We start from the raw sequence: 15,060 nt of genomic DNA on the forward strand, positions 1-15,060 counted from the left end.
GCACAATTGAGAGCATCCTGACTAGCTGCATCACTGCCTGGCATGGGAACTGTACCTCCCTTAATTGCAGGATTCTGCAGAGAGTGATGTGGACAGCCCAGCGCATCTGTGGTTGTGAACTTCCTATGATTCAGGATATTTACAAAGACAAGTGTGAAAAAAGGGCCCGAAGGATCATTGGGGACTTGAGTCACCCCAAACACAATCTATTCCAGCTGCTACTATCTGGGAAATGGTACTCCAGCATAAAAGTCAGGATTTAAATGAAAGTGAAATAAATATTAGGAAATGTAAACAGAATTAAAGGGAGAAAACAAAATAAAAAGATCAAAAAATTACTTCTCTTTAAATCACAAACATTAATTTACTTCTCAGGGATGCACGTCATAACTGTAAAATTAAGTGTTCAGGCCAAAGAGGTTGTTCAGTAGCGATTTTTACATTCAATGCTGTTAACAATTGACTGAATGCAGAATAGATAGATAGATAGATAGATAGATAGATACTTTATTCATCCCCATGGGGAAATTCAACTTTTTTCCAATGTCCCATACACTTGTTGTAGCAAAACTAATTACATACAATACTTAACTCAGTAAAAAAATATGATATGCATCTAAATCACTATCTCAAAAAGCATTAATAATAGCTTTTAAAAAGTTCTTAAGTCCTGGCGGTAGAATTGTAAAGCCTAATGGCATTGGGGAGTATTGACAGAATGTATCTGTCCTAAACTTTTCAACTATTATTAATGTAGAATAGTAGATAGATACAACAAAATTATACCGATGCAGTCATTCCAATGTTGTGACCATTGGCAAGGATCTCATTATCACATCCTACAGCAGCTTTCTGAAATCCACATTTGAGAGCGTATGTGGTGAGGGAATCTGCTACCTGATTTCCCCCATAATAATGATAAGTGCAATTGTCTTTTCATTATCATGGCAGAATCTACACAGGGCAATCACCAAGTTAAAAATTTCAACCTGTAATTCTATGCTACATGTGTAACTGTACTATAACATCTGACAAATATCTGTACTGTTCTTACTAAAATATGAGAGATCTAATGGTATTTTCTAGCAACATTTGGGTCCTCTAAGTGTATAGTATGGATCTGCAGCCCTGTATTAGCAATTTAAATCTTACTAGTAAAAATATTTTCTGAGGCTGTTAGATGTAAAATTAATACCCCAGATCAGTATGTTGGAGTCACAAAACTGTAATTCCATTGAGACATTATAATAGATTTATTTGAAAAAGCAAAATGTAGAGATCTAATTACAACAGTAAATCCCAGTAAAATATATTATTTCAAGTAGACCTGGATACATCAATTATTGCTTTGAGGTTAAGTAATACTTTGATAACACATATTATGGCAGTAACTTGGCTCAACTACAGATTGCAACAGCAAGTTAAAAATGATTAATCACATCTCTTCTGAACGTAGGGCACAGGATTTCAAACAGTGAGTTCTGGAAAACAAAACAACAATGGAGAAAATTTCCAGGGATCAATAGGCATTAAATAGTTGTGCGCTGCCCAACACAATTCTCACTGATTTGATTTGATGAAAAGCACGCATTTCTATGCATGTTTTGATGTTTCAATGCACATGTGACAAATAAAACTAATCTTTTACTAGCTGCATAGTGTTTCTGTCATACTCTATGCCCGTTGATGTACTGAGCTAAATAACCTAACTGGCTATGTGGGAAATATACATGCTAGGGTGAATTTTAGGTGGAAATTTATGGAGTCAAGTGAATTTGCCCCAACTAGTTGGACATGTATTCCAACATAATCAAGAGGAAAGTTCCTTTTACACCCAGATAATTGCTACTTTCTGGAGTAAAGCTAGAAGCATTTTAAAACAAACCCACAATTATATTGGATGTTAGGTTAAAATATTCCCAAAATAGAACAATTGCAAATGCTGCATTTAACAAAATTATTTGCTTTCATAACATGGTGTAAAATTGGTTTGCTATAGCTGTCTGAAGAACAGAAAACCACCAGAAACTTTCTTTGCTAGAAAGAAAAGCTGGACAAACTCGTTTTCTCCAGAGTGTCAGAGCTGAGGGTGAACTGATAGAAGTATATAAAATTATGAGAAGTTTTAATAGGATAGATAGTCTTTTTCCCAAGGTGGAAATGTCAAATACTAGAGAACACAGGTTTAAGATGAGAGAGGGGAAGTTTAAAGTAAGCTTTTTATGCAGTCTTGTGTTCTTGGAATGTGCTGTCAGGGGAGATGCTCAAAGCAGATACAGTAACAGTGTTTACAAGCAGACATATATGAACAAGTAGGGAATGGAGGGGGACAAAGAGCTTGTGCAGGCAGATGGGAATGGTAAAAATCGGCATTACGGTTGGTGTAGACATCCTGGGCTCAAAGCCTATTCTATGTAAGCATCCAACAACAGAAGCGTCCACATAACAAAAATTGAAAAAGTGCTCTTTAAGTAAGAGCCACTTCAACCACTCTCAGTTTCCACTCACTGTACTAAACTAGGCTACACATTGAGGGGTTAGATTTATAACGAGGGACTGTGTTAGCAGTGGCTCATCAAAAAGTGGACCCATCTGATTTGAGGCATTGCTTAATCTCAGTTTAAAAACTAATAACACCACTTATTACTAATTTGGGTTGTTTCTATAAACCACTCATAGCTGTAATTTTTAAGATTAGAGATACAGCATGGTAGCAAGCCTGTGCCGCCCACTACATCAATGTGACTAATTCGTCTGCTAACCTGTACATCTTTGGAAGGTGGGAGGAAAGCAGAGCTTCCAGGGAAATCCCACAAGTCACAGGGAGAACGTACACTGTCCTTACAGACAGTGGTGGAATTGAAACCAAGCAGCTGGCACCGTAATAACATTATGCTAATTGCTATGGGGCTGTGCTGCCCAATAAGAGATTTGTGAAGATGTTTTTGTATTCAGAACAACCTAATAGAGTAGTGGAACAGAATTATATAGTGGACTTTTCCTCAGAAATTCACCGTTGGTCAGAATCACTGATTTCAATAGAATACTTCTATGATGTAAAGCACAATGTGCTTGGTATGTAGTGCATAGGCCTGGGATCCATTTCCCAGTAAAGGTGTTTCAACTTGTTAAACTGTGCATACCTGGACATGGTCCTAAATTGAGTTTCAACAGAAATCACTTTTAATCTGTTCTGGGACTATCTCACCACAATGGCTGCTCATCACAAATGTGAGTTATCTCTTTGCGCTGATTTAGAAAATTCACATAACAGGTACTTTCAGGTAAACACATGGCAATGGAGGATAACAGCCTGCAATATAATGGTCAGAGTATGAGGATAGACAATGAGAATGAAAATGACAGGGAGTGTTTTAAAGGAGACATGGCTGTTCATATTGTCACTTATACACAACAGTGGCTGAGTAAATTACACGAGTCTCTCACTGCATTTATGCAGTATGCAGAATTCATATTATCACATTCTGTCCTAATTATAAATCATTAGATTCACTCATGCAGTCTGGTTAAATTTAACCCCTGCTGTTAAAAAATGGGGGGCATGATAGACTATCTTGAGACAAACAACCACTACTGGCAAACTTTAGCATTCGATCATCAAAAGAGGCATAAGACCCTAACTCCTTGCATGTACTGCGGAACATTAAGTCCAGGTGACAGGTTTGAATGCTAAATCCTTTAGTTCAATCTTCAGCTGGAACCCATATACTAATTCACCAATGGAACAATCTTGCTGGGATTCCCCAGCAGTAACTGAGACCCCAGTGATCTCAATTGCTGGGCAAATAGACAACAGACAATAGGTGCAGAAGTAGACCATTCGGCCCTTCGAGCCTGCACCGCCATTCTGAGATCATGGCTGATCATCTACTATCAATACCCAGTTCCTGCCTTGTCCCCATATCCCTTGATTCCCCTATCCATAAGATACCTATCTAGCTCCTTCTTGAAAGCAACCAGGGAATTGGCCTCCACTACCTTCCGAGGCAGTGCATTCCAGACCCCCACAACTCTCTGGGAGAAGAAGTTTTTCCTTAACTCTGTCCTAAATGACCTACCCCTTATTCTCAAACCATGCCCTCTGGTACTGGACTCTCCCAGCATCTGGAACATATTTCCTGCCTCTATCTTGTCCAATCCCTTAATAATCTTACATGTTGCAATCAGATCCCCTCTCAATCTCCTTAATTCCAGCGTGTACAAGCCCAGTCTCTCTAACCTCTCTGCGTAAGACAGTCCAGACATGCCAGGAATTAACCTCGTGAATCCTTCCTTAACCCTGGAGACCAAAATTGTACACAATACTCCAGGTGTGGTCTCACCAGGGCCCTGTACAAATGAAAAAGGATTTCCTTGCTCTTGTACTCAATTCCCTTTGTAATAAAGGCCAACATTCCATTAGCCTTCTTCACTGCCTGCTGCACTTGCTCATTCACCTTCAGTGACTGATGAATAAGGACTCCTAGATCTCTTTGTATTTCTCCTTTACCTAACTCTACACCATTCAGATAATAATCTGCCTTCCTGTTCTTACTCCCAAAGTGGATAACCTCACATTTACTCACATTAAACGTCGTCTGCCAAGTATCTGCCCACTCACTCAGCCTATCCAAGTCACCCTGAATTCCCCTAACATCCTCATCACGTCACACTGCCACCCAGCTTAGTATCATCAGCAAACTTGCTGATGTTATTCGCAATGCCTTCATCTAAATCGTTGTTGTAAATCGTAAACAGCTGTGGTCCCAATACCGAGCCCTGTGGCACCCCACTAGTCACCACCTGCCATTCCGAGAAACACCCATTCACCGTTACCCTTTGCTTTCTATCTGCCAACCAGTTTTCTATCCATGTCAATATCTTCCCCCCAATGCCATGAGCTCTGATTTTACCCACCAATCTCCTATGTGGGAAATGATTGGAAACAAATTACTCTCAAAAAAAATTTTCTGTTGTATGTTTCTAATTCTTTATATATTGCTGACTTTACATTTTAGTTCAATTGTAATTCTGCAGGAAAGAGGCACTCAAAAACTATTAAAAATTAATGACAGCTCTTACTTCTGGCAGAGTCCTGCTCTTTGCTGTGCTGGCTGTCAAAGGCTATACTTTAGGAGAACTGTCTGTTATCATGCCCCCCTCAATCCTGTTTCAACCCCAGATATATCACTGAACTATGGAATGCAGAAACTATACTATGTATATATTTCAAATTACTGACTATATTTCTTTTCTTCTCTCTCAGCTTGCACTAGTGTTATATTAATTTTGTTTATTATGTTGTGTAGGTTATGTATAATTTATATTAACTTATGTTTGCTATATTTGTAATGTATTGTGTTGCTGCTGCAAAAATCTAATTTACATGGCATTTATATCCTGGGTATGTATGTCCATGACAATGAACTTGAACAATGCATTTGCCTTCTGATTCCATTAAGAGCAAACTTTCCAGCCCAAGAGAATCAGGCCCCATGGTTAATCCAATAAAGTGTTTATTAAATTAACTCTGAAATCAGTCAACCCTGAAAGGATTGTTTATACAAACATTCCAAAATGTCACAAGACCATAAGACATAGGGGCAGAATTGTAGAACATTCTACCCATTACGTCTGCTCTGCGATTCAATCATGGCTGATTTATTATCCCACACAAACTCATTCTCCTGCCTTCCTTCCATAACCTTTGATACCCCTACTAATCAAGAACCTATCAACCTCCTCTTTAAATATACCCGATGACTTGGCCTCCACAGCCACCTGATGCAATGAATTCCACAGATTCACCACCCTCTGGCTAAACAAATTCCTGTTCACCTCTATTCTAAAGGGATATTCTGAGGCTGTACTCTCCGGTGCTACACTCTCCCACTCCTGGAAACAATCTCTCCATGTTTTCTCTAACCAGGGTTTTCAATATTCGGTACATAGGATTCCACTCCAAATGCAGTTAAATACCCAGTTACACTAGATCATCTCCACTGCATTTTCCAACCATATTCAGTGACAGCAGAGAGAGACCAAAGATGTTTGCATTCCATCCTCATATATATTGCAAAACTATTCAAAGAATAACAACTCTATCAAAATCAAGCACTACATCACTAGCCCGAGGTCATTTCAATCAATCAATCTTCAACCGGGGAGAAGGATATTGCCCCGAAATATTGACTGTCCATTTCCCTCCACAAATATAGCCTGATGTGTTGAGATCTTCCAGCAGTCTGTTTCAAATTGAAAATAAAACCAAGCTCCTGTAACACAAAGGCAATAAATTCAAGAATGTTTTCATCTGACACAGAACCACAACAATGAAACAGGACCTGTAACATTGTAAAACACCCCTAGGTGTTTGAAAAATGAAAAAAGATAATGCTACAAATCCATATTAAAAACAGAATGCTAAGAACACTCACCAGGTCAGGCAGCATCTGTGGAATAACATTTCAAGCAGAAAGACTCCTTATCAGAAGGGTCTAATGAAAGGTCTTTAATCTGAAACTTTATACCGGTTTTTCTTTCCACACATGATGCGTGATCTACTGAGAGTCTTTGGCATTTTCTTGTTTCACTCCTAAGCATTTTATTGAAGCAATTTTCAATATAACTAACAATATGAACAAGAGGAGGAAGGTATCAAAAGGTGGAGGGGCTAATGCAGTAAGTTCAAGAACTTAAGGCCTCAGATGTCATTGGTGGTATGAGGAAAATTAGGTGCTGTACATGAGTTCAGTGCTGGTGAAGAACAGAGTCTGGGAAGGACTGTAGGTTATAAGGAGTAATTAAAGTACATTGAGGAATTGAAAAATGAGGATGAAAATTTTAATAATGTAGAAGTAGGAGCAGGAGTAGACCACTCAGCCTCTAGACCCATTCAATGAGATCAGAGCAGATCTTATGGTAACCTTAACTTCACATTGTTATCTACACCCAGTAGTATTTTGTTCTGGTGTCACAGTTCTAGAAATCAAGACAGTGTAGTAGCCAAAGGCTAATGGGTGCAATTCCAAATAGCAAAAGAAAAAAAAATCACCAGCAACTGAAGTTCACAGAAGCTCAAATAGTGAAACCTTTGGAATTGTTAAATCTATAAATCACAAAGGCACAAGTATGAGTTTCAAAAGTGAGAGAGGGTCAGAACTCTTGAGTCTCTGTTGCATAGTTCATACTTTGTCATTTACATGCTGGTAATATTCAAGTCTAAATTGTGCTTTTATGAAAAGTATTGCTTGATATGCAACTGTGTGCAATCGATTTAGATTTTCTATTTAGTTCTTGTTACTGCAACCTCACCAAGATAGTGTGGGTTAATTGCATTGACAATTAAGATTTCTGAGACTTTTATTCTGCTGATGTAATGTTCTAGTCATTTCAGAAGGTTAACCCTTGCAGAAAAATAACAGGGCACACTCAGAACACTTATCTCGCAATGACATCCTTCCAAAGCCCATGGAATGTGCCACAGTTCTCACTGAGGAAATATCCAGTGCAAAAGAAAACACTACTACCTTCAAGATGATTTCGACTGAAGCTAACTGATAAATCACTTTGAACTAAATAATCACCTAGCCACAATATGGCCTCTAGTAATTATTTGTTGGATTTCATATGAAATTTGTGCAAATACTGTTATCACTGAATGTACTTATTCTAGATTTATGGAGTCCTCAAAAGAATCTGAAGAATAGGTGATTTTTGAGAATAACTATCTATCTCAGTGTCATTAGTCACTAAACACCATTCTCCAGAAGGTTTCCACGGTAAAGTTTCGGTTCAGTTCCACTAGGTGCCTCAGTGCTGCAGCTTCTCGTTTTGATTGGTCAAAGCTTGGCATCCACAAATCTCGGACTAGTGTCCCCCCGTTTGAGAAAGGAAAAGCCTTTGGCCTTGGACAGCTGAGGTGGTTGGTTTGTCCCCGCCATTCAATTGGTGATAAACCCTGTGATTAACAGAAATCAGGAGGGGGAAAAAATGTCAGCTGGGCTGAATGGAACAAACCTTAGAGTCTCAGTCAAGTTTCCAACTTGTGTGGAAAGCTCAAACCACTTTAGACACACACAAATCAAGCTTCAATGAAAGCATCATTCAGCAATATGTTTTCTGCATGTCCCACTTTGGTATGATTCTGGCTCCTATTGAAATGACGGATCACTTGAGACTTCCTAAAACCTGACAACTCCAGAAGATCCCAAGGGGATTTGAGATAGCTTTGAAATAATCTGCACTGGTCTTTTCATAAGCAGTAGGAATCTTATGGCTGAGTTGTTGGTGTTGTCAGAAGGACAGATGAAGGATTTGTTCATTCACTCCACTTTTTCCCAGCCTCCGATGTGCCCTAGAAGTCAGTCTCATTTAAACACTGCTAAACCACAAAGCTTTGAATTTAGAACAAAGAACACAGAACAGTACAGCACAGTACAGGCCCTTTGCCCTGCAATGTTGTACCAACCTATTAACCTACTCCAAGATAAATCTAATCCTTCCCTCCCACATATCTTCCATTTTTCTTTTCTCCATTTGCTTATCTGAGAGTCTCCAACAGGGTGTTCCATGCACTTACTACTCTCTGTGTAAAAAACCCATCGCTGACACCTCCCCCCCAACCCATACTTGCCTACAATCACCTTAAAATTACACCCTCTCATATTAGCCATTGGCACCCTGGAAAAAAGTCTCTAGCTGTCCATTCAATCTGTGCCTCTTACCATCTTGCACACTTTTATCAAGTCACCTCTGATCCTCTTTCACTCCAAAGAAAAGCCAAGACTCACTTTCTAGTGACACATTTCTAGTAACACATGCTCTCTAATGTAGGCAGCATCCTGGTAAATCTCCTCTACATCTTCTCTAAAGCTTCCACATCCTTCCTATCATGAGGTGACCAAACTGAACACCATACTCCAAGAGGGGTCTAACAACATTACCTCATGGTTCTTGAACTCAATCCCCCAATGAATAAAGGTCAATACATTGTATGCTTTCTTAACCATCCTATCAAGTTGTGCAGCAACTCTGAGGGATCTATGTATGTGGACACCAAGATCCCTCTGTTCCTCCACACTGCTAAGAATCCTACCATTAACCTTGTACTCTGCCTTCAAGACTGACCTTCCAAAGAATATCACTTCACAACTCTCAGGATTGAACTCCATCTGCCACTTCTCAGGCCCGTTCTGCACACTACCAATGCCCCTTTGCAACCTACTACACTGTCCACAACACCACTCTTTGTGTCATCTGCAGACTCTTCCACTTCCTTGTCTAAGCCATTTATAAAAGCACAAAGAGCAAGGATCCTAGAACAGATCTCTGCAGGACACCACTCCACATAGACTTCTATCTCAACATTTCTAAAAAGATTTCTATCCACATTTCTGTCAAAAACATCAAATTAAGAATGTACAATAGTAGTAAGGCATTCAAGAAAATTTTCTATTCTGTCTTTTCCTTTCCTCTCAGACAATGCCAATGACTGAGAGACCTTAACCCACAGCATACCTTTTGCTTTCTTCTAAGGTTTTCCCACACTGCACTGCACACCATACACTCAAAGGCATCAATGTAGTTGTCCTGGGAAACATCTCGAACTCCCCATTTGCGTTCTTTCATGGCAGTTACCAGCTTCTCATTGGAGATTAAGTCTTCCTGTTTCCACTCGAGGAAGACCTCGTAGCTCTGATCATCACCATCCAGTTGTATAATATAGTCAGCTAGTTCCTTGGGGTGTGTGAAGCTTCCCACAAGTATTGCACTTTTATTACTGGGCAACCAATCTGCTACACTTGGGGAACCATAGTAAACTGGAACTGCACCTAACTTAAATGGTCTCCACAGTTTCTCAGTAATGTAATCATCACAAACAGCATTCTCAAAAGCAAGAATGAATTTGTACTGAGCAAGAATCCAGTAGAATGCATCATCATCCATGGCTGTGGGATCCTTCAGGCCAGTTGGAAGGTCTTTGTTATGTAGACACTCACCGTAAGAGTCTACCTGGATATATTTCATCAGTTCTCGTACATAACTGTCCCGGTCTGATGGAGGGTCGCAATCAGACTGGACATACACCAATGGGGCCAAATGCTCCCTCAAACGATTCTTCTCAGACAGAGGGAGCATATATTTATGTGACTTCAACTCTTCGATACTCTCTAGATACTGGGTTGTCAGTGGCAAATGAGAGTTGCGGCTGAATGTGGAGGTGTAATTAAACAGTGTAACAATGGGTTCGTGGAAAAGCTTGTAATTATTCTTAGGAGATTCTTCATGAAACAAGGCCCATTCATGCTGGGGCTTCCGAGGCAGCGGTAAACTATCAATTTGAAAGTCTGTGCCTATTCAAATGGGAAAAGAAGAATAAAGAGTAACACATCAAATGTTGCCAGTAAACGTAAAACACTTAAATTAGGCACATATGTAAATTCAATTAGATTTTTTAAAATCTAAAGATATAGTACAGTAACAAGCCTTTCTGACCAAAGAACCTATGCCACACAATTACATTTATGTGATCAATTAACCTACTAATCCATATGACTTTGGAATGTGGGAGGAAACCACAGCACCCAGAGGAAACCCATGTGGTCACAGGGAGAATGTACAAAGTTCTTACACACAGCAGTGGGATTGAACCCAGGCTGCTAGTGCTGTAATAGCGTTATGCCAACCATTACACTATTGGGATACATTAAATATCAGTGTGGCTCTCCATCCAGTGTCTGGTTACATTGATCAAGGACAACAGCAAACAGTGGACATCTGCAATGGAATAACTTTAGAGCATTTGTTTTACAAGTGGATTGCAGAGAAGTTTTAATTTTATTTAGAAATATTAACTTCTATTAACTGATCAATTTATGACTACTAACAAAAAAAACTAAAGTTCAATATAATGAGAATTCAACAAATAACCTGCTGTAGGAAATCAGAGTTGAGCAGCATCTGTGTAGGAGGGAAGGAATTGTTGAAGTTTGGGACAAAAGCCTGCATCAGTTCTGATACAGGATTTTATCCCAAAGTGTTGACATTTCCTCTCCCCCACTGCTCCTCACAGATCCTGCTCACCCACTGAATTCCTCCAGCAGATTACTTGTTGGTCCAGGTTCCAGCACCTTCAGTCTTTTACATCTCTGTAATAACAATTCTGTTATTTCAAGTCTCAACCACAGTAAAGCACTGTCTCTTAGAGCAGTCTATCATTCTGAAGCTGTTGGTCAACTATTCAAAAGTTTTATGGGTTGTTGATAAGCTGTCTTCCCAGTGGTTCTGAAATCAGACAGGTAATCATGCACCTGAACTATATTTTATGTTCTAAATCCCATAATGACAATTTGAATTCAGTTTCAAAATCAAATGGTGATAGTGTCAGGGTACCAGTTTAAATGACCAGAATACTATCAGATTGCTTTAAAACCTCAGCTGATTTGCTAATGTCTGATGTCCTTATACAGACAGACAGAAGCCTTCCATCAATTGCTCAACAGCAACAAATAATAAGATACTGTTACCGAGTCTGAGAAGATACACACAATGAATCCATACATCAGGAGTCATAGAGTTGGAAAAAAGCCTTCAGCCCAACTGGTCCATGCTGATCAAATGTCTATTGAACATAGTTTTATTTGTCTGTGTTTGGCACATATCGCTCTAAACTTTTTCTATCCATGTAAATGCAAAAAGCGCTTTCTACCCACAAGCCTATGCTTTATGCACACTTTCAGACCCTTCCTTCATGATGCAGTACATGTATTAAGAACTAAGATAGTATTAAGAATTATGATAGCTTCAATGACTGTCAGTCATGGGTTTAGAATCAGATACCAACTATTATCAGCAAGCCTCATCTATTCATTTGAAAGCAAAAACCTGGAAATTGGTGAAACAGGGCAGTGGAGATCATTAAAATGTAGCTGGCGTTAGAATTATCTGTCAGGTGATGGGTAGGACTATCGATAGATGTCCAAGCATGCGGAATATGTTCAGTTCTGGGTGGGATTTAATACATGCACAGAGGATGTGGAGTGTGTCATTTGGTTTTGGGTGAGCCTATAAACATATACAACATATAAATGGACAGAGTGGGAAGTAAGTCATGTACTGGGAACATACACTGCTACTCTGCACACATTTCCTCTGGCTCCGGGCCTTCCCTTCTCCCTCGTGTGTTAATATAAACACTGTTATTTGCCTCTTCCCTCCCACCTCCTCCCATCCTTCCCTCCCGAAGGAAGAAATACCAGATCAGCTCAACTTTAATTCTGTTTATGAAAACCTCTCTTTAGCAGTCACTGAACAAGCAACCTGCATCTTCCACAAGTCATAAATTTTAAAAGTTAGTACACCCCACTTCCTCAGCATCAAACATACAAGAGGGCAATCATAAAATCCACTAACCAGATTTAATATTCACAGACAACACAAAAATCCAGTATCTGTGCAACGGATTAGGATTCAGCCAGGTTAACTTGACAGATAGGGAGTTATAAGTTCTGCATCCACAGACTTAGTGTTATACCTTTAGTACAATTTTAAGTTCAAAGTAAATTTAGTATCAAAGTGCATATATGTTACAATATACTACCTTTTCATTTTCTTGCACATATTTACAGAAAGCTACTGACCCTCTCCAACTCCATCCTCCTAATGAGGACTGGCTCAAGGATTTATGTTCCACTGCCCATAATACTCAATGTCACTTCTTCCCTGCATTAAGACCCATCAGATTATAAGCCGTAAGAGCAGAATGAGGACATTTGGCCCATTGATTCTGCTCCCCCATTCCATCATGGTTGGTTTATTATCCCTCTCAACTCATTCTCCTGCATTGTCCCCATAACCTTTGACACACTGATTGATCAAGAACCTATCAATCTCTGTCTTAAATATACCCAGTAACTTGGCCTGCACAGCCACCTGTGGCAATGAATTCCAGGTTCACCACCCACTGGCTAAAGAAAATTTTCCTCATTTCTGTTCTAAATGGACATCCCTCAATTCTGAGGCTGTATCCTTTGGTCCTAAATTCCTCCACTAAAGGAAACATCCTTTCTATATCCACTCTATCTAGGTCTTTCAATATTCAATACGCTTCAATGAATTCCCCCCTCATTCTTCCAGCAATAACAAACTCAGAGCCATCAAATGCTCCTCATACGTTAACCCATTCATTACTAGGATCACTCTCAAGAACCTCCTCAGGACCCAATCCAATGCTAGCACATCCTCTCTTAGATAAGGCGCCCAAAACTGCTCACAATACTCTAAGTGCGGTCTGACCAATACCTTAGAAAGCCTCAGCATTATATCCTTCCTTTCTATTCTGGCTCCCTTGAAATGAATGCTAATGTTGCATTTACCTTTCTTATCACTGATTCAACCCGCAAGTTAATCTTTAGGAATCCTGCATGAGGACTCCCAAATCCCTTTGCACCTGAATTTTGAATTTTCTCCCCATTTAGAAAATAGTCAACATCTTTATTCCTTCTTTAACAATGTGCATCCTTCTAACAATTTATTCCTTCTAACAATGTACATCACCATGCACTTCGCTACACTATATTCCAACTGCCACTTCTTTGCCCGTTCTCGCAATCTGTTTAAGCCCATCTGCAGAGACCCTGCTTCCTCAACATTACTTGCCCCTTCACCTATCATCCACAAACTTGACCACAAAGCCATCAATTCTTTCATCAAAATCATTGACATATAACGTAAAAAGAAGCAATCCCAACACAGACCCCTGCAGCACATCACTAGTCACTGGCAGCTGACAAGAAAAGACCCCTTTATTCCCACTCTGTCTCCAGCTGCAGTCTTTCCTGTAATACCATGGGCACTTTAACTTGCTAAGCAATCTCATGTGTGGCACCTTGTCCAGATTTGTCAGGCAAGATTTCCCCTTTAGAAAACCATGCTGACTTTGGCCTATTTTGTCATGTGCCTCCAAGTGCCTTGAGACCTCATTCTTAACAATAGACTCCAACACTTGTCAGGTTAACTCACCTATAATTTTCTTTCTTCTGCCTCTCCTTTCTTTAAGAGTGGAATGACATTTGCAATTTTCCAATCCTCTGGAACTATTCCAGAATCTAATGACCCTTGTAAGATCATTACTAATGCCTCCACAATCTCTTCAGCTACCTCATTCTGAACCCTAGGATGTAGCCCATCTGGTCCAGGTGACTTATCTACCTTCAGACATTCCTATTCTTACCCTCAATGGTGCTTGGCACAGGCAGCAATCCAGAGAATACTTCCCTAGGAGTCTTGCTTTTCAGCTTTCTGCCTAACTCCCTATACTCTCTCTTCAGAACCACCTCCCTTTTCCTACCAATGTCATTGTACCAATATGTACCATTACTTCCAGCTGTTCGCCCTCCCCCTTTAGAATGGTGTGGACCCAATCCGAAACATCCCTGACCCTGGCACCTGGGAGATAACATACCATCCTGGTGTTCCTTTCACATCCGGTGTCTGCTTTTCCATTTCTGGAACCCCCCATCACTACTGCACTCCTCTTCTCACCCCTTCCCTTCTGAGCCGCAGAAACAGACTCAGTGCCAGAGATCAGGTCACGGTAGCTTCCCCCGCTAGGCTGTCCCCACCCCAACAGTATCCAAAGTGGAAACTTATTATCTAGGGGAACAGCCACAAAGGTACCCTGCAATGACTGCCGATTTCCTTTCCCGTTCCTGATAGTAATCCGCGTGCCTGCCCCCTGCAACTTAGGGATGACTACCTCCATGTAGCTCCTATCTATTGCCTCCAGATTTTCCCATGAGCCGAAGGTCATCCAGCTGCAGCTCCCATTCCTAACATGGTCTTCATGCACATGTAGTTATTAGGCAGACTAGAGGTCTCCCAAAGTACCCATATCTCACCCAAGGAACATACCATTAACCTTGGGCCCATTCTCAGTACACTAGCTACGTACCAACAGAGAAAGACTTACTAGAAACTTAATTAGAACCTCCACCTGCACTTGGTGAAGCCTGTTCTCACCTAAGCCTGACCACTCCAACACTGTCCACCGTACAACTG

General features: G+C 40.2%; 1 protein-coding gene across 12 annotated transcripts in view; it reads right to left on the reverse strand.

The window, feature by feature from the left end:
- fut10 (fucosyltransferase 10) overlaps positions 1 to 15,060 on the reverse strand; it is a 357,225-nt gene that overhangs the window by 301,903 nt on the left and 40,262 nt on the right. For 9 of the 12 annotated variants that reach the window (XR_012098609.1, XR_012098610.1, XM_073042537.1 and 6 more), the window contains one exon: positions 9,520 to 10,355. Coding sequence is in view for 10 of the 12 variants with exons in the window: in XM_073042537.1 (XP_072898638.1) it covers positions 9,520 to 10,355 (836 nt within the window). In the remaining 2 variants the exon portion in view is untranslated. Of the gene's footprint in view, positions 1 to 1,238; positions 6,276 to 7,344; positions 7,961 to 9,519; positions 10,356 to 15,060 lie in introns of those variants that run through there. The other 3 variants (XM_073042538.1, XM_073042535.1, XM_073042533.1) reach the window with 3 other exon arrangements.

Source organism: Hemitrygon akajei, chromosome 4, assembly GCF_048418815.1.
Source record: "Hemitrygon akajei chromosome 4, sHemAka1.3, whole genome shotgun sequence".
NCBI classification, from domain to species: Eukaryota; Metazoa; Chordata; class Chondrichthyes; order Myliobatiformes; family Dasyatidae; genus Hemitrygon; species Hemitrygon akajei.